Genomic DNA, 26,608 nt, shown 5'->3' with positions numbered 1-26,608 from the left:
TTAGCCCCCTTCAGGCTGAGTTCTCGCCACCAGCCCCAGTCCTCTCCCTGCGCTCTGACCGAAGCCCGAGCCTCAGCTTCCAGCGCTGCGTGCCCCGGCGGGCGAGCAGACAAGCTTCTCGGGCTGGTGAGTGCCGCTCGGCACCGATCCTCTGTGTGCGGATCTCTCCGCTTTGCCCTACCCAGGTATGTGGGGAGTTTCTTGCCTTTTGGGAGGTCTGGGGTCTTCTGCCAGCGTTCAGTAGGTGTTCTGTAGGAGTTGTTCCACGTGTAGCTGTATTTCTGGTGTATCCGTGGGGAGGAAGGTGATCTCCGCGTCTTACTCTTCCGCCATCTTACCCGGAAGTCTAAATTTCTTAAATGTATAGTGATATTTCACTTTTATCATGTGTTTTCTTGAATATTAATTATGTTGATCATTTTTCATGTGCTCTGGCTATTTATACATCTTGTTTTGTGAAGTATGTATTCAAATGTTTGACTATGTTTTAATTAACTTTTTTTTTCCTTTGTAAGAGTGATTTTTGCATTTTGAATACAAGTCCTTTATCAGATATACATTTTGTAAATATGTACTCCTACTATGTAGTTTATTTTTCCATTTTATTAATCATGCCTTTTTTATAACAGTTTTAATAAAATATAATTTTCATACCATAAAATATACACTTTTAAAGTGTACAGTTCAGTGGTTTTTAGTATACTCACAGAGTTGTGTAACCATAAACATTATCTAATTTAGGATAGCAGAAGTTTTTAATTTTGATATAGCTCAATTTAGCATTATTGTTCTTTTTATTATTCACATGGTCTTTCGCCTCTCTAATAAATATCTGTCTACTCCAAGCTGCAGATTATCTCCTATGTTTTATTATGAAATGTGTGTAGTTTTGATATTTTTAGAATATTGTATATGAGAATAGGTAAGAGTCAAGGTTTATATTTTTTTAAATATGTACATCCAGTATTTCCATCCACAGTATGTTGACATGACTATTCTTTCCTTATTGAAATACCTTCACAATTTTGTTGAAAATTTATTGACCTTATATTTATGGTACTATTTCCATATTGTACTTTCTGTTACATTGATACATGTGTCTACACTTCTTTTCATTTTTAATATCTATTTTCTTTCTAATTTTACAAGCAATACATATTCATTGCTGACAACTAGAAATACATGAAAGCATAAGTTAAAAATTAGCAATCACCCATGTTCCCCACTACCCCAGAGGTAACTATTATTACCATTTGGATGCATTTCCTCCCAGTGTCTACATATTTCTTTAACTGAAGTATAATTGAACTACTATGTTAGTTCCAGGTGTACAACATAGTGAGTTGGTATTTCTATACATTACAAAATATTCACCATATTATATCTAGTTTCCATCTGTCACCATACAAAGATATTACAATATAAATGACTATAATCCTTATGCTGTACATTTTATCCCAATTACTCATTTATTTTGTTAATGGAAGTTTGTACCTCTTGACCTCTGTCACTTATTTGTGTCGATTCTTATGTCAATACCACTTGGTCAACATTGTGCTAGAGTATGTCTTGATATCTGAGTCATCTGTTTCTAAATTGTGCTCATCTATTTTAAATGTTTTCATCTGTTTCTAAATTGTTTTGTTTATTCTATGTGCTTTGCACTATCATATAAAATTTAGAGTCAATTTCTAGAGAAAAGCATGCTGGGATTTGTATTGTACTTGTGTTTAACAATAAATCAAATTGAGGATAATTACCATGTTAACAATTTTGAGTCTCTTAGTCTATGGTCATGTTACAACTTTACATTTATTTAGGTCTTCTTTGTTTTTTCTCAGTAGTTTTTCTTTTTAATTTTTACTGTACCTAAATACTTCATGGTTTTGATGGCATTTAATATTGCTATTGTAATTAATATCAGTTTCCACTTTTTTTGTTGGTATTGTAAAGAAATACAGTTCTGTTTTGTATATCAACTTATTACCTTGTGGTCTTTGCATATCTTACAATCTTGCTAAATTCATTTACTAGGCTTTTTTTTTAACTAAACATGTTTTACTAACTTTTTACTTTGATTGCTTTGCAGTTTGTACGTAAATAATCACATTTTCTGGGAATAGAATACTTATTTTCCAATATGGCTGCCTTTTATTTGTTTTCCTTGCCTTGTTGCATTGGCTAGTACTCTCAATGCAACATTGCATTGAAGTGAAGAAGGTAGATATCCTTGATTTGTTCTGAGTCCAGGAATCACTTAACATATATTTAATGGCCCAGGAAGTGTTCTCCTTTGGCAAATAGGCTTGAAGAAAAATGATATTCTGCTTTTGTTGGGTGTGGAGTTTTATAAACATCAATTAAATAAAGTTTGGTGTTACTGTTTAGGTCTTTTATACTTTTATCTATCTTTATCAATTACAAAAAGAGAAGTTTGAAATCTTTATCTACAATTTTGGAATTGCCTGCTTTTTCTTTTGCCCCTTCCTGGAATTTGAATCTTTGTTGTAAAATGCATATTCATTTTTAACCATTAGAACTTTTACTCAATTTTTTAATCATTAAAAATGGCCACCTTTACTACTGTTAATATTCTTGATGCTGAAATCCACTTTGTCTGATGTTAAAATAGTCACTCTGGCTTTCTAATGATTAGAATTTTTGTGCTTTTTTTCTAAACTCTTACTGTTATATGCAAATTTATATTTTAAATGAGTTTCTTGCAGAAAACATGTAATTGGAATCTTATTTTTTTATCAAAGTCTGGTCATCTCTGTCTTTTACTTGATGCATTTAGGTAATTTATTCTTGATATGTTTCATTTCATTGATGGTTTTTAAGTGTATTATCTTTCTTTCTGATATCTTTGTTCCATCAGAACTTTGTTCCTGTTTTCCCTTTTTCTTGACTTCCATTGTGTTAACAGAATGTTTTTAGTATTCTGTTTCATTTTTTCTATTGTTTTATTAGCAATATCTTTGTTTTGTTTTTTTCCTAAAATATGCATCTTCAACTTACCACAGTAAATCTTTAAAAAAATATTGTAACCCTTTATAATGTGACTTTTACAACACTGTACATTCATTTACCTTTTTTTTTTTTTTTTTTTTTTTTTTTTTTGCGGTACACAGGCCTCTCACTGTTGTGGCCTCTCGCATTGTGGAGCACAGGCTCTGGACATGCAGGCTCAGCGGCCATGGCTCACGGGCCCAGCCGCTCCATGGCATGTGGGATCCTCCTGGACCAGGGCATGAACCCATGTCCCCTGCATCAGCAGGCGAACTCTCAACCACTGCACCACCAGGGAAGCCCCCATTTACCCATTTTGAGTTTTGTGCTATTTTTTCATATATTGTACTTATAAATATCATAAACCTGATATTACATTTTTATGTTGTATTTGATTTTATTCTTTATGTATTTGGCTAGCTTTAAAAATTGTTATATTAAAAATGGGAAGGACATCAGAAAAACAGGGGATATATGTATACATATAGCTGATTCGCTTCACTGTACAGCAGAAACTAACACAGCATTGTAAAGCAGCTATACTCCAATAGAAAAAAATAATAACTTTTATACTTATTGAAATGTTTGCCATTCCCAGAACTCTGCATTACTTCAAGGAGATCCAAGTTTTCCTTGCCAATCATTTTATTTCAATATTAAGAACGTCCTTTGAGATTTTCTTTGGTGAGTTCTGGTGACTAAAAATTCCTCAGCTTTTGTTTTTCTTTTTGTGTTTTTTAATATACTCTTTTTTATTGAAGTATAGTTGATTTACAATGTTGTGTTACTTTCAGGTGTACAAAAAAATGATTCAGTTATATATATTATTTTATATTATTTTTCAGATTCTTTTCCCATATAGGTTATTACAAGATATTGAGTATAGTTCCCTGTGCTATACAGTAGGACCTTGTTGGTTATCTCTTTTATATATGGTAGTGAGTGTATGTTAATTGCAAACTCCCAATTTACCCTTTCCCCTTGGATAGCCGTAAATATGTTTCCTATGTCTGTGAGTCTACTTCTGTTTTGTAAATAAGCTCAATTGTATTATTTTTTAGATTACATATATAAGTAATGTCACATATTTGTCTTTCTTTTTTAAATTTTATTGAAGTATCATTTATTTACAATGCTGTGTTAATTTCAAGTGTATAACAAAGTGATTCAATTATACATATACATATATTCATTCTTTTTCAGATTATTTTCCCATATAACATATTACAGAATATTGAGTACAGTTCCATGTGCTATACAGTATGTCCTTGTTGATTATCAATTTTACATACAGTAGTGTGTATATATTAACTCCAATTTATCCCTCCCCCACACTACGTTTCTGCCTTGGTAACCATAAATTTGGTTTTAAAATCTGTGAGTCTGTTTCTATTTTGTAAATAATGTCATTTATATCACTTATTTTCAGATAGATTTCAAATATGAGTAATATCATATGATATTGTCTTTCTCTGTCTGACTAACTTCACTTAGAATGCTAATCTCTAAATCCATCCATGTTGCTGCAAATGGCATTATTTCCTTCATTTTTCTGGCTGAGTAGTATTCCACTGTATATATATATACCACATCTTCTATATGCATTCAACTGTCGATACATATTTAGGTTACTTCCATGTCTTTGTTATTGTAAATAGTGCTGCTATAAACATTGGGAGGGGGTGTATCCTTTTGAATTAGAGTTTTTGTCTCTTCTAGATATATGCCCAGGAGTGGGACTGCAGGAACATATGATAACTCTATATTAAATTTTTTAAGAAACTTCCATGTTGAGTTGACTAGGGTGGGGGCCTTCAAGATGGTGGAGGAGTAAGACATAGAGATAAACTTCCTCACAGCAAATACATCAAAAAAAACATATAAAAGTGGAAAAACTCCTACAAAACACCTAGTGGATGCTGGCAGAAGACCTCAGAATTCCCAAGAGGCAAGAAAATCCCCACACATGTGGCGGTGTGGCTAACAGGGACTTGGTGCTCCAGCCTGGTGTCAGGCCTGAGCCACCGAGGTGGGAGAGCTGAGTTCAGGACATTGGACGCCAGAGACCTCCCAGCCCCATGTAATATCAATTGGAGAGAGCTCTCTCAGAGATCTTTGTCTCAATGCTAAGACCCAGCTCAACCCAACAGCCAGCAAGATCCAGTGCTGGATGCCCCATGCCAAACAACTAGCAAGACAGGAGCACAGGCCCACCCATTAACAGAGAGGCTGCCTAAAATCATACTAAGTTCACAGACACCACAAAACACACCACCAGACATGGCCATGCCCACCAGAAAGACAAGATCCAGCCCCATGAACCAGAACACAGGTACCAGCCCCCTCCAACAGAAGGCCTATAAAAGCCACTGAAACAACCTCACACACTAAGGGCAGACACCAAAAACGATAATTATGAACCTGCAGCTGAGAAAAGGAGACCCCAAAGTAATTTAAACAAATGAGAAGACAGAGAAATACACAGCAGAAGAAGGAGCTACGTAAAAACCCACAAGACCGAACAAATGAAGAGGATATAGGCAGCCTACCTAAAAAAGATTTCAGAGTAATGATAGTAAAGATGGTTAAAATTCTTGGAATAGAATGGAGAAAATACAAGAAACTTTTAACAAAGACCTAGAAGAACTAAAGAGCAAACAAACAATGATGAAGAACATAACAAATGAACTTAAAAATTCTCTAGACTTCTCAAGTGCTCATGGAATGTTCCTCAGGATAGATCATATCTTTTGTGACAAATCAAAACTACGTAAATTTAAGAAAATTGAAATCGTATCAAGAATCTTTTCTGACCACAATGCTATGAGACTAGATTTCAAATAGAGGAAATGATTTGTAAAAAATATAAACACATGGAGGCTAAACAATACACTACTTAATAAACAAGAGATCACTGAAGAAATCAAAAATACCTGGAAACAAATGACAATGAAAACACGAAAACCCAAAACCTATGGAATGCAGCAAAAGCAGTTCTAAGAGGGAAGTTTATAGCAATATCATCCTATGTTAAGAAACAAGAAACATCTCAAATAAACAACGTAGCATTACATCTAAAGCAATTAGAGAAAGAAGAACAAAAAACACCCCACAGTTAACAGAAGGAAAGAAATCATAAAGATCAGATAAGAAATAAATGAAAAAGAAAAGAAGGAAACAATAACAAAGATCTATAAAACTAACAGCTGCTTCTTGAGAAGATAAACAAAAATTGATAAACCATTAGCCAGACTCAACAAGAAAAAAAGGGAGAACACTCAAGTCAGTAGAGTTAGAAATGAAAAAGGAGAAGTAACAACAGACACTGCAGAAATACAAAGGATCTTGAGAGATTACTACAAGCAACTATATGCCAATAAAATGAACAACCTGGAAGAAATGCACAAATGATTAGAAAAGAACAACATTCCAAGACTGAACCAGGAAGAAATAGAAACTATAAGCAGAAAAATCACAAACACTGAAATTGAGACTGTGATTAATAATCTTCAAAAAAAAAAAAAAAAACAGGACCAGATGGCTTCACAGGGGAATTCTATCAAACATTACACAAAAGCTAACACCTATCCTTCTCAAACTCTTCCAAAAATAGGAGAAGGAGTAACATTCCCAAACTCATTCTATGAGGCCACCATCACCTTGATACCAAAACCAGACAAAGATGTCACAAAGAAAGAAAACTACATGCCAATACCACTGATGTACATAGATGCAAAAATCCTCTACAAAATGCTAGCAACAGAATCCAACAACACTAAAAAGATCATACACCATGATCAGGTGGGGTTTATTCCATGAATGCAAGGATTCTTCAATATACGCAAATCAATCAACATGATAAACCATATTAACAAACTGAAGGATAAAAACCATATTATAATCCCGACAGATGCAGAAAAAGCTTTCAACAAAATTCAACACCCATTTATGATAAAAACCTTCCAGAAAGTAGACATAAAGGGAACTTACACCAACAAAATAAAGGCTATATAAGACAAACCCACAGCCAACATTGTCCTCAATGGTGAAAAAATTGAAAGTATTTCCAGTAGGTTCAGGAACAAGATAAGGTTTCACACTCTCACCACTATTATTCAACATTGTTTTGGAAGTTTTAGCCATAGCAAAAAAAAGAAGACAAAGAAATAAAAGGAATCCAAATCAGAAAAGAAGAAGTAAATCTGTCACTGTTTGCAGATGACATGATACTATACATAGAGAATCCTAAAGGTGCCACCAGAAAACGACTAGAGCTAATCAATGAATTTGGTAAAGTAGCAGGATAAAAAATTCATGCACAGATATCTCTTACATTCCTATACACTAATGATGAAAAAATCTGAAAGTGAAATTAAGGAATCACTCCCATTTACCATTATAACAAAAGAATAAAATGCCTAAGAATAAACCTACCAAAGGAGACAAAACACCTGTATGCAGAAAAGTATAAGACACTGATGAAAGAAATTAAAGATTATACAAACAGATGGAGAGCTATACCATGTTCTTGGATTGGAAGAATCAACATTGTGAAAATGATTATACTACCCAAAGCAATCTAAAGATTCAATGCAAGCCCTGTCAAACTACCAATGACATTTTTCACACAACTAGAACAAAAAATGTCAATTTTGTATGGAAACACAAAAGAGCCCGAAAACCCAAAGCAATCTTGAGAAAGAAAAATGAAGCTGGAGGAATCAGGCTCCTTGAATTCAGACTATACTTCAAAGCTATAGCAATCAAGAAAATATGGTACTGGAAGAAAAGCAGAAATATAGATTAATGGAACAGGATAGAAAGCCCAGAGATAAACCCACACACATATGGACAACTTATTTTTGATAAAGGAGGCAAAAATATACAATGGAGAAAACACAGCCTCTTCAGTAAGTGGTGCTGAGAAAACTGGACAGCAAAATGTAAAAGAATGAAATTAGAAAATACAATAACACCATACACAAATATAAACTCAAAATGGATTAAAGACCTAAATGTAAGGCCAGAAATTATAAAACTCTAGAGTAATACATAGGCAAAGCACTCTATGACATAAATCACAGAAAGATCCTTTTTGACCCATCTCTTAGAGAAATGGAAATAAAAACAAAAATTAAAAAATGGGACCTAATGAAACTTCAAAGCTTTTACACAGCAAAGGAAACCATAAACAAGACAAAAAGACAATCCACAGAATGGGAGAAAATATTTGCAAATGAAGCAACTGACAAAGGATTAATCCCCAAAATTTACAAGCAGTTCATGCAGCTCAATACAAAAACAAACAAACAAAAAAAACTGATACAAAAATGGACAGAAGAGCTAAATAGACATTTCTCCAAAGAAGATACACAGATGGCCAACAAAGACATGAAAGAAGGCTCAACATCATTAATCAGTAAGGAAATGCAAATCAAAACTACAATGAGGTATCATCTCACACCAGGAAGAATGGCCATCATCAAAAAACTGCAAACAATAAATGCTGGAGAGGGTGTGAAGAAAAGCGAACCCTCTTTCACTATTGGTGGGAATGTAAATTAATACAGCTACTGTGGAGAACAGTATAGAGGTTCCTTAAAAAACTAAAAATAGAACTACCATATGACCCATCAATCCCACTACTAGGCATATACCCTGAGAAAACCATAATTCAAAAAGAGACATGTACCAAAATGTTCATTGCAGCTCTATTCACAATAGCCCGGAGCTGGAAACAGCCTAAGTGTCCATCATCGGATGAATGGATAAAGAATATGTGGCACATATATACAGTGGAATATTACTCAACCATAAAAAGAAATGAAATTGAGCTATTTGTAATGAGGTGGATAGACCTAGAGTCTGTCATACAGAGTGAAGTAAGTCAGAAAGAGAAAGACAAATACCATATGCGAACACATATATATGGAATTTAAGGGAAAAAATGTCATGAAGAACCTAGGGGTAAAACAGGAATAAAGACACAGACCTACTTGAGAATGGACTGAGGATATGGGGAGGGGGAGGGGTAAGCTGTGACAAAGCAAGAGAGAGGCATGGACATATATACACTACCAAAATTAAGGTAGATAGCTAGTGGGAAGCAGCCGCATCGCACAGGGAGATCAGCTCGGTGCTTTGTGACCGACTGGAGGGGTGGGATAGGGAGGGTTGGAGGGAGGGAGATGCAAGAGGGTAGGGATATGGGAACAGATGTATGTGTATAACTGATTCACTTTGTTATAAAGGAGAAACTAATACACCATTGTGAAGCAATTATACTCCAATAAAGTTGTAAAAAAACAAAGACGGTCATCTACCACAATGTTCACTGCAGCTCTATTTACAATATCCAGGACATGGAAGCAACCTAAATGTCCATCGAGAGATGAATGGATAAAGAAGTTCTGGCACATATATACAATGGAATATTACTCAGTCATAAAAAGAAATCAAATTGAGTTATTTGTAGTGAGGTGGATCGACCTAGTGTCTATCATACAATGTGAAGTAGTGAAGTAAGTCAGAAAAGGAAAAACAAGTACTGTATGCTAACACATATATATGGAATCTAAAAAACAAACAAACAAATAGACATGAAGAATCTAGGGGCAGGACAGGAATACAGATGGAGATCTACTAGAGAATGGACTTGAGGACAATGGGAGGGGGAAGGGTAAGCTGGGACCAAGTGAGAGGGTGACATGTACATATATAAACTACTAAACGTAAAACCGATAGCTAGTGGGAAGAAGCTGCATAGCCCAGGAAGATAAACTCGGTGCTTTGAGAACACATAAGGGGTGGGATAGGGAGGGTGGGAGGGAGGGAGATGCAAGAGGGAAGACATATGGGGATATATGTATATGTTTCGCTTATTCACTTTGTTATAATGCAGAAACTAACACACCATTGTAAAGTAACTATACTCCAATAAATATGTTTTTTTATAAAAAGCTAAAAAAAGATTAAAACTCTAGAAATAATCAATAGCAGAATAACTGAGGCAGAAGACTGGATAAGTGGCCTGGAAAATAAAATAGTGGAAATAACTACCATAGGGCAGAATAAAGATAGAAGAATGAAAAGATCTGAGGACAGTCCCAGAGATCTCTACAACAACATTAAACACACCAACATTCGAATTATAGGGGATTAATGGGACAACATTAAGTGCACCAGAATTCGAATTATAGAAGAAGAGAAAATAAAGGAACAGAGAAAATATTTGAAGTGAATATAGTTGAAAACTTCCCAAACATGGGAAAGGAAAGAGTCAATCAAGTCCAGGAAGAGCAGAGTCCCACACAGGATAAATCCAAGGAGAAACCAGCCAAGACACATATTTTTAAAAACTATCAAAAATTAAATACAGGGCTTCCCTGGTGGCGCAGTGGTTGAGAGTCTGCCTGCTGATGCAGGGGACGTGGGTTCATGCCCAGTCCAGGAAGATCCCACATGCCGTGGAGCGGCTGGGCTCATGAGCCATGGCTGCTGAGCCTGCGCATCTGGAGCCTGTGCTCCACAACAGGAGAGCCCACAACAGTGAGAGGCCTGCATACCGAAAAAAAAAAAATTAAATACAAAGAAAAAATATTAAAAGCAGCAAGGGAAAAGCAACATATAACATACAAGGGAATCACCATAAAGTTAACAGCTGAGATTTCAGCAGAATCTCTGCAAGCCAGAAAGGAATGGCAGGACATATTTAAGGTGATGAAAGGGGAAAACCTACAATCAGGAATACTCTACACAACAAGGATCTCATTCAGATTCGAAAGAGAAATTAAAATTTACAGACAAAGTAAATCTAAGAGAATACAGCACCACCAAAGCAGCTTTACAACAAATGCTAAAGGCACTTCTCTAGGCTGGAAACACAAGACAAGGAAAAGACCTACAAAAAAGAAACACAAAAGAATTGAGAAAATAGTAATAAGAACACACATATTGATTATTATGTTAAATGTAAATGGATTAAATGCTCCAAACAAAAGACATAGAATGGCTGAATAGATATAAAAACAGAACCCATATATATGCTGTCTACAAGAGACACACTCCAGACCTAGGGAAACATACAGACTGAAAGTGAGGGGATGGAAGAAGATATTCCATGCAAATGAAAACCAAAAGTGAGCTGGATTGCAATTCTCATATCAGACAAAATAAACTTTAAAATAAAGACTGCGAGATACACCAGAAATACAGCTACACGTGGAACAACTCCTACAGAACACCTACTGAACGCTGGCAGAAGACCTCAGACCTCCCAAAAGGCAAGAAATTCCCCACATACCTGGGTAGGGCAAAGTGGAGAGATTCCCGCACAGAGGATCGGTGCCGACCGGCACTCACCAGCCCAAGAGGCTTGTCTGCTCACCCGCTGGGGCGGGCGGCGCTGGAAGCTGAGGCTCGGGCTTCGGTCAGAGTGCAGGGAGAGGACTGGGGCTGGCAGCGAGAACTCAGCCTGAAGGGGGCTAATGTGCCACAGCTAGCCGGGAGGGAATCTGGGAAAACTCTGGAGCTGCCGAAGAGGCAAGAGAAATTTTCTTCCCTCTTGGTTTCCTGGTGCACGAGGAGAGGGGATTAAGAGTGCTGCTTAAAGGAGCTCCACAGACGGGCGTGAGCTGCGGCTGAAAGCACGGAGCCCAGAGACGGGCGTGGGACGCTGGGGCTGCTGCTGCAATGGCCAAGAGGCCTGTGTGCGAGTGCAGGTCACAGTCCATGCCGCCCTTCCAGGAACCTGTGCAGCCCGTCACTGCCGGGGTCCCGGGACCCAGGGAGGGATTCCCTGGGAGAACGCACGGCACGCCTCGGGCTGGTGCAACGTCACGCCGGCCTCTGCCGCTGAAGGCTCACCCCGCACTCCGTGCCCCTCCCTCCCGCCCAGCCTGAGTGAGCCAGAGTCCCCGAAGCAGCTACTCCTTTAACCCTGTCCTGTCTGAGCAAAGAACAGACGCCTTCCGGTGACCTACATGCAGAGGCAGGGCCAAATCCAAAGCTGAGACCCGGGAGCTGTGAGAACAAAGAAGAGAAAGGGAAATCTCTCCCAGCAGCCTCAGAAGCAGTGGATTAAAGCTCCACAATCAACTTGATGTACCCTGCATCTGTGGAATACATGAATAGACAACAAATCATCCCAAATTGAGGAGCCAGGAGTCAGTGCTGTGCCTCTGAGGTGGGAGAGCCAACTTCACGACACTGGTCCACAAGGGACCTCCCAGCTCCACATAATATCAAACAGCGAAAATCTCCCAGAGATCTCCATCTCAACACCAGCACCCACCTTCAGTCAACGACCAGCAAGCTACAGTGCTGGACACCCTTATGCCAAACAACTAGCAAGACAGGAACACAACACCACCCATTAGCAGAGAGGCTGCCTAAAATCATAAAAAGTCCGCAGACACCCGAAAACACACCACCAGACGTGGACCTGCCCACCAGAAAGACAAGATCCAGCCTCATCCACAAGAACACAGGCACTAGTCCCCTCCACCAGGAAGCCTACACAACCCACTAAACCAACCTTAGCCACTGCAGACAGACAACAAAAACAACGGGAACTACGAACCTGCAGCCTGCAAAAAGGAGACCCCAAACACAGTAACATAAGCAAAATGAGAAGACAGAAAAACACACAGCAGGAGAAGGAGCAAGATAAAAACCCACCAGACCTAACAAATGAGGAAGTATTAGGCAGTCTACCTGAAAAAGAATTCAGAATAATGATAGTAAAGATGATCCAAGATTCTATTTCCAAGATCCAAAATCTTGGAAATAGAATAGACAAAATGCAAGAAACAGTTAACAAGGACCTAGCAGAACTAAAGATGAACGAAGCATCGATTAAAAACACAATAAATGAAATGAAAAATACTCTAGATGGGATCAATAGCAGAATAACCGAGGCAGAAGAATGGATAAGTGACGTGGAAGATAAAATAGTAGAAATAACTGCTGCAGAGCAAAATAAAGAAAAAAGAATGAAAAGAACAGAGGACAGTCTCAGAGACCTCTGGGACAACATTAAATGCACCAACATTCGAATTATAGGGGTTCCAGAAGAAGAAGAGAAAAAGAAAGGGACTAAGAAAACATTTCAAGAGATTATAGTTGAAAACTTCCCTAATATGGGAAAGAAAATAGTTAATCAAGTTCAGGAGACACAGTGTGTCTCATACAGAATAAATCCAAGGAGAAATATGCCAAGACACATATTAATCAAACTGTCAAAAATTAAACACAAAGAAATCATATTAAAAGCAGCAAGGCAAAAACAACAAATAACACACAAGGGAATCCCCATCAGGTTAACAGCTGATCTCTCAGCAGAAACTCTACAAGCCAGAAGGGAGTGGCAGGACATAATTAAAGTGATGAAGGAGAAAAACCTGCAACCAAGATTACTGTACCCAGCAAGGATCTCATTCAGATTTGATGGAGAAATGAAAACCTTTACAGACAAGCAAAAGCTGAGAGAGTTCAGCACCACCAAACCAGCTTTACAACAAATGCTAAAGGAACTTCTCTAGGCAAGAAACACAACAGAAGGAAAAGACCGACAATAGTGAACCCAAAACAATTAAGAAAATGGGAATAGGAACATACATATCGATAATTACCTTAAATGTAAATGGACTAAATGTTCCCACCAAAAGACACAGATTGGCTGAATGGATACAAAAACAAGACCCATATATATGCTGTCTACAAGAGACCCACTTCAGGCCTAGAGACACATACAGACTGAAAGTAAGGGGATGGAAAAAGATATTCCATGCAAATGGAAACCAAAAGAAAGCTGGAGTAGCAATTCTCATATCAGACAAAATAGACTTTAAAATAAAGACTACTAGAAGAGACAAAGAAGGACACTACATAATGATCAAGGGATCGATCCAGGAAGAAGATATAACAATTGTAAATATTTATGCACCCAACATAGGAGCACCTCAATACATAAGGCAAATACTAACATCCATAAAAGGGGAAATTGACAGTAACACACTCATAGTAGGGGACTTCAACACCCCACTTTCACCAATGGACAGATCATCCAAAATGAAAATAAATAAGGAAACACAAGCTTTAAAAGATACATTAAACAAGATGGACTTAATTGATATTTATAGGACATTTCATCCAAAAAGAACAGAATACACATTTTTCTCAAGTGCTCATGGAACATTCTCCAGGATAGATCATATCTTGGGTCACAAATCAAGCCTTGGTAAATTTAAGAAAATTGAAATTGTATCAAGTATCTTTTCCGACCACAATGCTATGAGACTAGATATCAATTACAGGAAAAGATCTGTAAAAAATACAAACACATGGAGGCTAAACAATACACTACTTAATAACGAAGTGATCACTGAAGAAATCAAAAGGAAATTAAAAAATACCTAGAAACAAATGACAATGGGGACTAGACGACCCAAAACCTATGGGATGCAACAAAAGCAGTTCTAAGAGGGAAGTTCATAGCAATAAAATCCTACCTTAAGAAACAGGAAACATAACCTAACTTTGCACCTAAAGCAATTAGAGAAAAAAGAACAGAAACATCCCAAAGTTAGCAGAAGGAAAGAAATCATAAAAATCAGATCGGAAATAAATGAAAAAGAAATGAAGGAAATGATAGCAAAGAGCAATAAAACTAAAAGCTGGTTCTTTGAGAAGATAAACAAAATTGATCAACCATTAGCCAGACTCATCAAGAAAAAAAGGGAGAAGACTCAAATCAATAGAATTAGAAATGAAAAAGGAGAAGTAACAACTGACACTGCAGAAATACAAAAGGTCATTAGAGATTACTATAAGCAACTCTATGCCAATAAAATGGACAACCTGGAAGAAATGGACAAATTCTTAGAAATGCACAACCTGCCAAGACTGAATCAGGAAGAAATAGAAAATATGAACAGACCAATCACAAGCACTGAAATTGAAACTGTGATAAAAAATCTTCCAACAAACAAAAGCCCAGGACCACATGGCTTCACAGGCGAATTCTATCAAGCATTTAGAGAAGAGCTAACACCTATCCTTCCCAAACTCTTCCAAAATATAGCAGAGGGAGGAACACTCCCAAACTCATTCTACGAGGCCACCATCACCTTGATACCAAAACCAGACAAGGATGTCACAAAGAAACAATACTACAGGCCAATATCACTGATGAACATAGATGCAAAAATCCTCAACAAAATACTAGCAAACAGAATCCAACAGCACATTAAAAGGATCATACACCATGATCAAGTGGGGTTTATTCCAGGAATGCAAGGATTCTTCAATATATGCAAAGCAGTCAACGTGATACACCATATTAACAAACTGAAGGAGAAAAACCATATGCTAATCTCAATAGATGCAGAGAAATCTTTCGACAAAATTCAACACTCATTAATGATAAAAACCCTGCAGAAAGTAGGCATAGAGGGAACTTTCCTCAACATAATAAAGGACATAGATGACAAACCCACAGCCAGCATCATACTCAATGGTGAAAAACTGAAACCATTTCTACTAAGATCAGGAACAAGACAAGGTTGCCCACTCTCACCACTCTTATTCAATATAGTTTTGGAAGTTTTAGCCACAGCAATCAGAGAAGAAAAGGAAATAAAAGGAATCCAAATTGGAAAAGAAGAAGTAAAGCTGTCACTGTTTGCAGATGACATGATACTATACATAGAGAATCCTAAAGATGCTACCAGAAAACTACTAGAGCTAATCAATGAATTTGGTAAAATAGCAGGATACAAAATTAATGCACAGAAATCTGTGGCATTTCAATATACTAATGATGAAAAATCTGAAAGTGAAATCAAGAAAACACTCCCATTTACCATTGCAACAAAAAGAATGAAATATCTAGGAATAAACCTACCAAAGGAGACAAAAGACTTGTATACAGAAAATTATAAGACACTGATGAAAGAAATTAAAGATGATACAAATAGAGGGACAGATGTACCATATTCTTGGATTGGAAGAATCAACATTGTGAAAATGACTCTACTACCCAAAGCAATCTACAGATTCAATGCAATCCCTATCAAACTACTACTGGCATTTTTCACAAAACTAGAACAAAAAATTTCACAATTTGTATGGAAACACAAAAGACCCCGAATAGCCAAAGCAATCTTGAGAACGAAAAATAGAGCTGGAGGAATCAGGCTCCCTGACTTCAGACTATACTACAAAACTACAGTAATCAAGACAGTATGGTTCTGGCACAAAAACAGAAATATAGATCAATGGAACAGGATAGAAACCCCAGAGATAAACCCACGCACATATGGTCAATGTATCTTTGATAAAGGAGGCAGGAGTGTACAGTGGAGCAAGGACAGTCTCTTCAATAAGTGGTGCTGGGAAAACTGGACAGGGACATGTAAAAGTATGAGATTAGATCACTCCCTAACACCATATACAAAAATAAGCTCAAAATGGATTAAAGACCTAAATGTAAGGCCAGACACTATCAAACTCTTAGAGGAAAACATAGGCAGAACACTCTATGACATAAATCACAGCAAGATCCTTTTGGACCCACCTCCTAGAGAAATGGAAATAAAGACAAAAATAAACACATGGGACCTAATGAAACTTAAAAGCTTTTGCACAGCAAAGGAAACCATAAACAAGACCAAAAGACAACCCTCAGAATGGGAGAAAATATTTGCAAATGAAGCAACTGACAAAGGATTAATCTCCAAAATTTATAAGCAGCTCATGCAGCTCAATAACAAAAAAACAAACAACCCAATCCAAAAATGGGCAGAAGACCTAAATAGACATTTCTCCACAGAAGATATACAGACTGCCAACAAACACATGAAAGGATGCTCAACATCTTTACTCATTAGAGAAATGCAAATCAAAACTACAATGAGATATCATCTCACACCAGTAGGAATGGCCATCATCAAAAAATCTAGAAATAAGAAATGCTGGAGAGGGTGTGGAAAAAAGGGAGCACTCTTGCACTGCTGGTGGGAATGTCAATTGGTACAGCCACTATGGAGAATGGTATGGAGGTTCCTTAAAAAACTACAATTAGAACTACCATATGACCCAGCAATCCCACTACTGGGCATATACCCTGAGAAAACCATAATTCAAAAAGAGTCATGTACCAAAATGTTCATAGCAGCCCTATTTACAATAGCCTGGAGATGGAAACAACCTAATTGTCCATCATTGGATGAATGGATAAAGAAGCTGTGGCACATATATACAATGGAATATTACTCAGCCATAAAAAGAAACGAAATTGAGCTATTTGTAATGAGGTGGATGGAACTAGAGTCTGTCTTACAGAGTGAAGTAAGTCAGAAAGAGAAAGACAAATACTGTATGCTGACACATATATATGGAATTTAAGAAAAAAAATGTCATGAAGAACCTAGGGGTAAGACAGGAATAAAGACACAGACCTACTAGAGAATGGTCTTGAGGATATGGGGAGGGGGAAGGGTAAGCTGTGACAAAGCAAAAGAGCGGCATGGACATATATACACTACCAAACGTAAGGTAGATAGCTAGTGTGTAGCAGCCGCATAGCACAGGGAGATCAGCTCGGTGCTTTGTGACTGCCTGGAGGGGTGTGATAGGGAAGGTGGGAGGGTGACGCAAAAGGGAGGGGATATGGGAACATATGTATATGTATAACTGACTAAATTTGTTATAAAGCAGAAACTAAAAGAAAAAGACAATAAAATAAAGACTGCTACAAGAGACAAAGAAAGACACTACATAATGATTAAAATGAACAATCCAAGAAGAAGATATAACAATTGTAAATATTTATGCACCCAACATAGGAGTACCTCAATACATAAGGCAAATGCTAACAGCCATAAAAGGTGAAATGGACAGTAACACAATCATAGTAGGGAACTTTAACATCTCAATCTCACCAATGGACAGATCATCCAAAATGAAAATAAATAAGGAAACACAAGCCTTAAATGATATATTAAGCAAGAAGGACTTAATTGATATTTATAAGTCATTCTATCCAAAAACACCAGAATACACTTTCTTCTCAAGTGCTCAAGGAATATTCTCCAGACAGACCATATCTTGGATCACAAATGAAGCTTAGTAAACTTAAGAAAATTAAAACTATATCAAGTATCTTTTCCAACTACAATGCTATGAGACTAGATATCAATTACAGGAAAAAATACTGTAAAAAATACTAACATAAGGAGGCTAAACAATACACTACTAAATAACAAGAGATCACTGAAGAAATCAAAGAGGAAATCAAAAAATATCTAGAAAACAATGACAATGAAAACAAGACAACCCAAGACCTATGGGATGCAGCAAAAGCAGTTAAGAAGGAAGATTATAGAAATACAATCCTACCTGAAGAAACAAGAAAAATCTCAAATAAACAAACTAACCTTACACCTAAAGCAATTAGAGAAAGAAGAACAAACATTGTGGTACAAGACTTTTTTGAATTATGGTTTTCTCAGGGTATATGCCCAGTAGTGGGTTTGATGGGTCATATGGTAGTTCTATTTGTAGTTTTTTAAGGAACCTCCATAATGTTCTCCATAGTGGCTGTATCAATTTACATTCCCACCAACAGTGCAAGAGGGTTCCCTTTTCTCCACACCCTCTCCAACATTTACTGTGTGTAGATTTTTTGATAATGGCCATTCTGACCAGTGTGAGGTGATACCCCACTGTAATTTTAATTTCTTAAATTCCATATGTATGTGTTAGCATACGGTATTTGTCTTCCTCTTTCTGACTTACTTCACTCTGTATGACAAACTCTAGGTCTATCCACCTCATTACAAATAGCTCAATTTTGTTTCTTTTTATGGCTGAGTAATATTCCATTGTATATATGTGCCACATCTTCTTTATCCATTCATCTGATGATGGACACTTAGGAAGATTGTATGATTTTCTAAGGCTAGAGTAAAGGTTTTAGAATTATGTTATCTCTGAATCAAACTACAGGTCTCCCCACAGATAATGGTGAGACTTCTTCTGAGAACATTATGGAGGCAGCAGACATTGAGTCAGAGGTCAAGGGAGCGAATATGTCAGCCCAAGACCTGGCACGCTCTGAGCATGATTTGAGCTTTAGTTAGATTCTTACTCCCAAATTCCCATGCACTCATAACAAGGGAAACCCCAATATGTGGTATCATTCTAAGCCCATGCCAAAGGCTTCACAATTGATCATGTGCAAATAAAGCTCAACACTTCATTATATATAAGCAAGCAGTATTTGTGTCAAGTATATGAGGGGCTGGATAGATGACTTTTCAATTGTTTTTGTTTTTCCAATTCAGATTTTCATAAAATAACTTTGAAGATAGGTGATTTCTCAAGACTGTCACTCTCATGTGGGTTAAGCAAATGGTTTAATCTTTTTGAAACTCGGTTTCCATAAAATGGCACGATTAGATGAGATGAACTCTAGAATCACCTCTTGATTTAACACACTAGGTATGAAACTTCTATACAAATAAGAAGACAGAGAAATGGAAACAACTTATACAAATAAAAATAAATTTCTTCAGGTATTGTTGAATTGGGAATTTTCTTATGTCACTAGTCTTCATGCCTCCTGCTTTCCACTCACCCCTGATCAAAGTTCTTGATTTGTTTTTTACTCATTTTTTCAGACCAGTATTATCAACTTTGTACAGAAACACAAACATGATTTCTCTGGGGGCATACATTTTTCTCAAATTCTTTCTGTTGTCAGTTTCAGGATGTCTGAGTCTGATTCCCAGCGACCAATGAAGAGACAAAACCAGAGCATGATCACCGAGTTCGTCCTTATAGGCTTCTCAAACCTGGGGGATCTGCAGATCCTTCTCTTCTTTATCTTCCTCCTGGTCTACCTGACCACTCTGATGGCCAGTGCCACCATCATGACTGTCATTCTTCGGGATCAGGCTTTGCACATCCCTATGTATTTCTTTCTCTTTGTCCTCTCCTGCTCTGAAACCTGCTAAACCTTGGTCATCGTACCAAAAATGCTGACCAATCTGCTTTCCACAACTAGAACTACTTCTTTCCCTGGGTGTGCTGCCAAGCTCTATTTCTTTGTGGGCTTGGCTTGTACCAACTCTTTTCTAATTGTTGTGATGGGCTACCATCACTATGTTGCCATCTGCAACCCTTCTCAACTACACAGTCATTGTCAACTGATCCACCTGCATACTGCTGGGTTTAGCCTCAAGCTTCTGTAGTTTCCTGATCTCTGTGGTTGTCAACGTCCTGGTGCTTACTGTACCCTTCTGTGCCTCCAATCAGATCAACCACTTCTGACATTTCCCCTGTCATAAAACTGGGCTGTGCAGACATCAACCTGAAGGAGATGGTTATCTTCTTACTCAGCATTCTGGTAGTGCTTGTTCCCTTTGTGTTGATCTTCATCTCCTATGTCTTCATTGTTTCCACCATCCTCAAGATCTCTTCAGTGGAGGGACAACATAAGGCCTTTGCCACCTGTGTCTCCCACCTCACAGTGGTTATTGTTCACTATGGCTGTGCTTCCTTTATCTACTTGAGGCCCACATCCCTGTACTTCTCAAATAAGGACCGACTTGGGGCAGTGACCTATATGGTGATCACCCTGCAACTCAAGCCCCTTGTCTACACACTGAGGAATAAAGAAGTGAAGATGGCTCTGAGAAATGTTCTCAGTAGGTACTCATTTCCCAAAACTGCATGAGTGAGTTGATAAGTCAGGGAAGTTATATTCATGAAAGTGTCTGGGGTAGAACTTCAATAAATATACCTACACTCTTTTGTCAAAAAAAAGAAAATAAGAAAATAGGACCTCGGGTTACATTGATTATTTTTATTGGGAAGTTCTTCTTTGTGTTTAGCCTGTATTCACTGTAGAGGTTGTAACATTTGTTCTCCAGAAAGTTATGTGAGTGTGGCAAATTTCAAAGACTCAAGCCATGCTATTTTTGAACATTTAAAATATCAGTTTTCTCTGATCAACACTACAGTGTTACATTATTTTTCTAAGAATGTCCACCTTGTCCATTCTAAGAATGTCCAGTGAAGGAAACAGTAGGGAATGTTGTTTATGTCTCTGAATGTTTCTATATATCTTTTGAGGTTTAAAATCAATATTTATAGTAAATACATTATTTATAGACAAAAAGAATAATTTGATTATGGATAAATGAGGAGAGAATCAAAGTTCCATGAGGCTGATGGTAGAGGAGAAAACATGGACTCTGGAATCATAAAGACCTAGGTTTGAATATTGATTTGGATCATTTTCCAGCCAAATGCCATGGGCCAGACTTAACCTCTCTCATGTTCAGTTATTCTCTATGTATCATGAGACCTTTAACACCTTCTCAGTTGGGCATTGTAAGAACTAAAGGAATTAATAGATGTAAAGCAATTTGGTCCTCTTCTGATAGAAGGCATGAAAAATTATTAGTTTTTTTCCACTTCCCTTCACTTTCCTTTCTTCATTCCATAAACTAGGATTGTACTTAATGGCAGTTTCAGTGTGAAAGTAAGTTGACCATCCAAGAGTTCTGTTTATGCATCTGCTACTATGTGCAAAGCATTAAACTAGGTATTGTAGGAAAAGAGTAATAAAAGTATGGTTGCCTCATTCTTTCATGTCTCACTATAAGAAATAACCAAATTTTAGTCACCTATAATATATATTATATTTATTTGGCTGAGTTTTGTTTTTGCTGCGAGTTTTGCTAAAGATATGTTTCAATAAGACAACATAATTTTATAAGAAACTAATTTCATAAGTGTTCATTTCTCAGCCTTCCACTTGAGCAACATGTAGTTTAGGAGCTCTTGCTTGGGTGGGTGAGGGGGGTCATATAACATAGCTTTTTTAAAAAAATAAATTTTATTTATTTATTTATTTTTGGCTGCATTGGGTCTTTGTTGCTCCACATGGGCTTTCTCTAGTTGCAGTGAGCGGGGGCTACTCTTTGTTGTAGTGTGCGGGCTTCTCATTGCAATGGCTTCTCTTGTGCCAAACACAGGATCTAGGTGCACGGGCTTCAGTAGCTGAGGCATACGGGCTTCAGTAGTTGTGGGACACGGGCTCAGTAGTTGTGGCTCACGGGCTCTAGAGTGCAGGATTGGTAGTTGTGGCACACGGGCTTAGTTGCTCCACAGCATGTGGGATCTTCCCAGACCAGGGCTCAAACTTGTGTCCCCTGCATTGGCAGGTGGATTCTTAACCACTGCACCACCAGGGAAGCCCATAAAATAGATTTAAAAATAAGTTTCCTGGTGCTTCCCTGGTGGTGCAGTGGTTGAGAGTCCACCTGCCGATGCAGGGGACACGGGTTCGTACCCCAGTCTGGAAAGATCCCACATGCCACGGAGCAGCTAGGCCCGTGAGCCATGGCTGCTGAGCCTGCATGTCTGGAGCCTGTGCTCCACAATGGGAGAGGCCACAACAGTGAGAGGCCCACATACCGCAAAAAATAATAATAATAATAATAATAATGAATAAGTTTCCTAACATATTTCTTGTGTGAGGATGTACAATAACTTAAATCCTGTGAAATGAGACTAAGTAAAACATGGTTTTTAAAAGGATTAAATGAGGAAATGCCTTACAGTATATCTAGCTCATCTTTTTATGACTGGCTTATTTCACTTAGGAAAAGGAGAGTTGTTGTTTGATGCTTACAGAGTTTCAGATTTGCAAGATGAATAAGTTCTATAGATCTGTTTTACAACACTGTGAATATACTTAATACTACTGAACTGCACACATAAAAATGGTTAAGATAAATTTTATGATTAACAAAGCTGAAAATATTGATAGGCATTCATTTCCCACTGAAAACTTTCTCCAAAGCAAGGTCAGTGTGGAGGGATTAATCAAGAGACTCAAGAAAGTTTCAGAAACAAACTCCTCAAAATCATTTGCCAGTAATTAGATATCTATATTTGATGTTGAAAATCTGATATTTGCAAATAAGAATGTAGGCTATATGTAATGTTTTCTTCTCTAGTTTACCCCATCCTCTTACATATGGCAAGCTTTCCTCTAGAGTAGCCCTAGCTTCCCCCTCCAGCTTCTCTGATGTGGGCAGTAGCTTTTTTTTTTTTTTTAACATCTTTATTGGAGTATAATTGCTTTACAATTGTGTGTTAGTTTCTGCTGTATAAAAAAGTGAATCAGCTATATGTGTACATATATCCCCTTATCCCCACCCTCTTGCATCTCCCCCCCCACCCTCCCTATCCCACCCCTCTATGTGGTCACAGAGCACTGAGCTGATCTCCCTGTGCTATGCAGCTGCTTCCCACTAGCTATCTACATTACATTTGGTAGTGTATATATGTCAGTGCTACTCTTTCACTTCATCCCAGCTTACCCTTCCTCCTCCCCATGTCAAGTCCATTCTCTACATCTGCATCTTTATTCCTGTCCTGCCCCTAGGTTCATCAGAACCATTTTTTTTTAGATTCCATATATATGTGTTAGCATGCAGTATTTTTTTTTCTCTTTCTGACTTACTTCACTCTGTATGATATTGGGCAGTAGCTATTAACCACTACCCCCCACATCTTAGTCTTAGGAGGTTTTTTTGTTTGTTTGTTTGTTTTTTTAGTGTACTACAGTTTATTCAACTGCTCTCCTAAGGCATGCATTACTTTTAATTAATTAATTTATTTTTGCTGTGTTGGGTCTTCGTTTCTGTGGGAGGGCTTTCTCCAGTTGTGGCAAGCGGGGGCCACTCTTCATCATGGTGCACGGGCCTCTCACTATCGCAGCCTCTCTTTTTGTGGAACACAGGCTCCAGACGCGCAGGCTCAGTAGTTGTGGCTCACGGGGCTAGTTTCTCCACGGCATGTGGGATCCTCCCAGACCAGGGCCCGAACCCGTGCCCCCTGCATTAGCAGGCAGATTCTCAACCACTGCGCCACCAGGGAAGCCCTAGTCTTAGGAGTTTTATCTACTATTCAATTAATTATGTGATCCACCTATAATCTCAGTAGACTACATCAGCATAGCTATTTCAATCTCTTTTATCCATTTATATTAAGCACTAAAATATGACTTCTCATCCCCAGGGTCTTTTCTATCCTTTTTAAAAGCTAAAAAATTTTACTTTCATCTGCATCTTACACAAAACTATACAAAACTGCGGTTGTTTATGTCACAACTTTATACAATAGCTATAAAGTTCTGTGCAGTTTGAACATAAAACTAGCAAACTTTCCTGCCACTCACTGTGCACAAAGATATTTTTCTTCTTGAATGTTATGGAAAAATACATTTACTTACAAGATAAAAGGAGATTGCTTAAATGCTGAGAGCACAAACATTCAAGACTGTATTCTAAAAACTCCAAGTAAAACTCGATATTCCTGAAAGATGCACTAACAATTATTCTATCCTTATGTGTATTTCCCTGAAACCTCTAGAGTAATATACACTGAACGTTGAGAAGGCTGTTCCTACCCTAGAAAAGAGGCAAATGATTATTTCATGTTTTATTCTAATATTTAGAGAATTGTAAGTTTGTGTTAATATAGTATTTTTATAAAATTTACAATTATTATTAAATTACTTAAGTAATTAGTAAAATGTAATAAATGAATCTGTTAAGAAAAAAATAATACGAGCAGTGATATCATGGCTTATATAGCACAAAATTATAACTAGATAAATAAAATTAAGCACCATTTACTCTGTCATAATAATCCTGTTTCAAGTGAACATAGAACTCAGTTTGTGAAGCCCAGACAATGAACTAGCTGGGAGTCAGGATTCTTCTTTCTTCCAGCAAAAATGACTGCATTTAAATATTAATTCTTGAGGAGGCGTTCAAGATGGCAGAGGAGTAAGACATGGAGATCACCTTCCTCCCCACAAATACATCTACATGTGGAACAACTCCTACTGAACACTGGCAGAAGACCTAAGACTTCCCAAAAGGCAAGAGACTCCCCACGTACCTGGGTAAGGTAAAAGAAAAAAGAGAAAACAGAGACAAAAGAATAGGGATGGGACCTGCACCTCTGGGAGGGAGCCGTGAAGGAGGAAAGGTGTCCACACACTAGGAAGCCCCTTGGTGGGCGGAGACTGTGGGTGGCGGAGGGGGGACGCTTCTGAGCAACGGCGGAGAGCGCAGCCACAGGGGTGCAGAGGGCAAATCAGAGAGATTCCCGCACAGAGGATCGGTGCCGACCAGCACTCACCAGCCTGAGAGGCTTGTCTGCTCACCCGCAGGGATGGGTGGGGGCTGGGAGCTGAGGCTCAGGCTTCGGAGGTCAGATCCCAGGGAGAGGACTGGGGTTGGCTGCATGAACACAGCCTGAAGGGGGCTAGTGAGCTACAGCTAGCCGGGAGGGAGTCCGGGAAAATCTCTGGACCTGCCCAAGAGACAAGAGACCATTGTTTCTGGGTGAGTGAGGAGAGGGGATTCAGAGCACCGCCTAACTGAGCTCCAGAGACGGAAGCAAGGCGCGGCTATCAGCACGGACAACAAAGACAGGCATGAAACGCTAAGGCTGCTGCTGCAGCCACCAAGAAGTCTCTGTGCAAGCACAGGTCACTATCCACACCTCCCCTCCAGGGAGCCTGTGCAGCCCACCACTGCCAGTGTCCCGTGATACAAGGACAACTTCCCCCGGAGAACACACGGCGCGCCTCAGACTGGTGCAAAGTCATGTCGGCCTTGCCGCTGCAGGCTTGCCCCGCATTCCATAACCCTCTGTCTCCCGGTCCTGAGTGAGCCAGAGACCACTAATCAGCTGCTACTTTAACAGCATCCTGTCTGAGTTAAGAATAGACACCCTTAAGGCGGAGCCAAATCCACAGCTGAACCCCAGGAGCTGTGCAAACAACGAAGAGAAAAGGAAATTCCTCCCAGCAGCCTCAGGAGCAGTGGATTAAATCTCCACAATCAGCTTGATGTACCGGCGTCTCTGGAATACCTCAACAGACAATGAATCATCCCAAAACTGAGGTGGTGGACTTTGGGAGCAACTGTAGACTTGGAGTTTGCTTTCTGCAACTGATTTGTTTCTGGTTTTATGTTTATCATAGATTAGTATTTAGAGTGTATTATCATTGGTAGATTTGTTTATTGATTTGGTTGCTCTCTTCCTTTTTTTTTAATATATATAGTTTTTTTTCCTTTTTCCCTTTTTGTGAGTGTGTATGTGTATGCCTCTTTGTGTAATTTTGTTTGTATAGCTTTGCTTTTACCATTTGTCCTAGAGTTCTGTCTGTCCGTTTTTGTTTGTTTGTTTTTTAGTATAGTTTTTAGTGTTTGTTATCATTGGTGGATTTGATTTTTCTTTGCTTGCTCTCTTCTTTCTTTCTTTTCTTGTTTTGCTTTAAAATTTTTTTTTATTTTTAATAATTTTCTTTTATCTTTTATTTTAATGACTCTATTTTATTTTATTTTACTTGATTCTTTATTTCTTTCTTTCTTTTTTTTTTCTCCCTTTTCTTCTGAGCCATATGGCTGACAGTGTCTGGGGATCCAGCCAGGTGTCAAGCCTGTGCATTTGAGGTGGCAGAGCCGAGTTCAGGACACTGGTCCACCAGAGACCTCCTGGC

At 38.1% G+C, this 26,608-nt stretch overlaps 1 protein-coding gene across 1 annotated transcript; it reads left to right on the top strand.

Moving 5' to 3' along the window:
- Positions 1-19,808: 19,808 nt before the first annotated feature.
- Positions 19,809-20,749, top strand: OR10T2 (olfactory receptor family 10 subfamily T member 2; the record flags this gene model as incomplete). The annotated part of the gene is given in 5 exon segments (XM_082614726.1): positions 19,809-20,024; positions 20,028-20,195; positions 20,197-20,220; positions 20,224-20,339; positions 20,341-20,749. Coding segments are annotated over 5 exon segments (933 nt in total).
- Positions 20,750-26,608: the final 5,859 nt, after the last annotated feature.

This window comes from Mesoplodon mirus (assembly GCF_964341445.2).
Source record: "Mesoplodon mirus genome assembly, chromosome: 3".
NCBI classification, from domain to species: domain Eukaryota; kingdom Metazoa; phylum Chordata; class Mammalia; order Artiodactyla; family Ziphiidae; genus Mesoplodon; species Mesoplodon mirus.
This window is presented reverse-complemented; position numbering and strand designations above follow the sequence as displayed.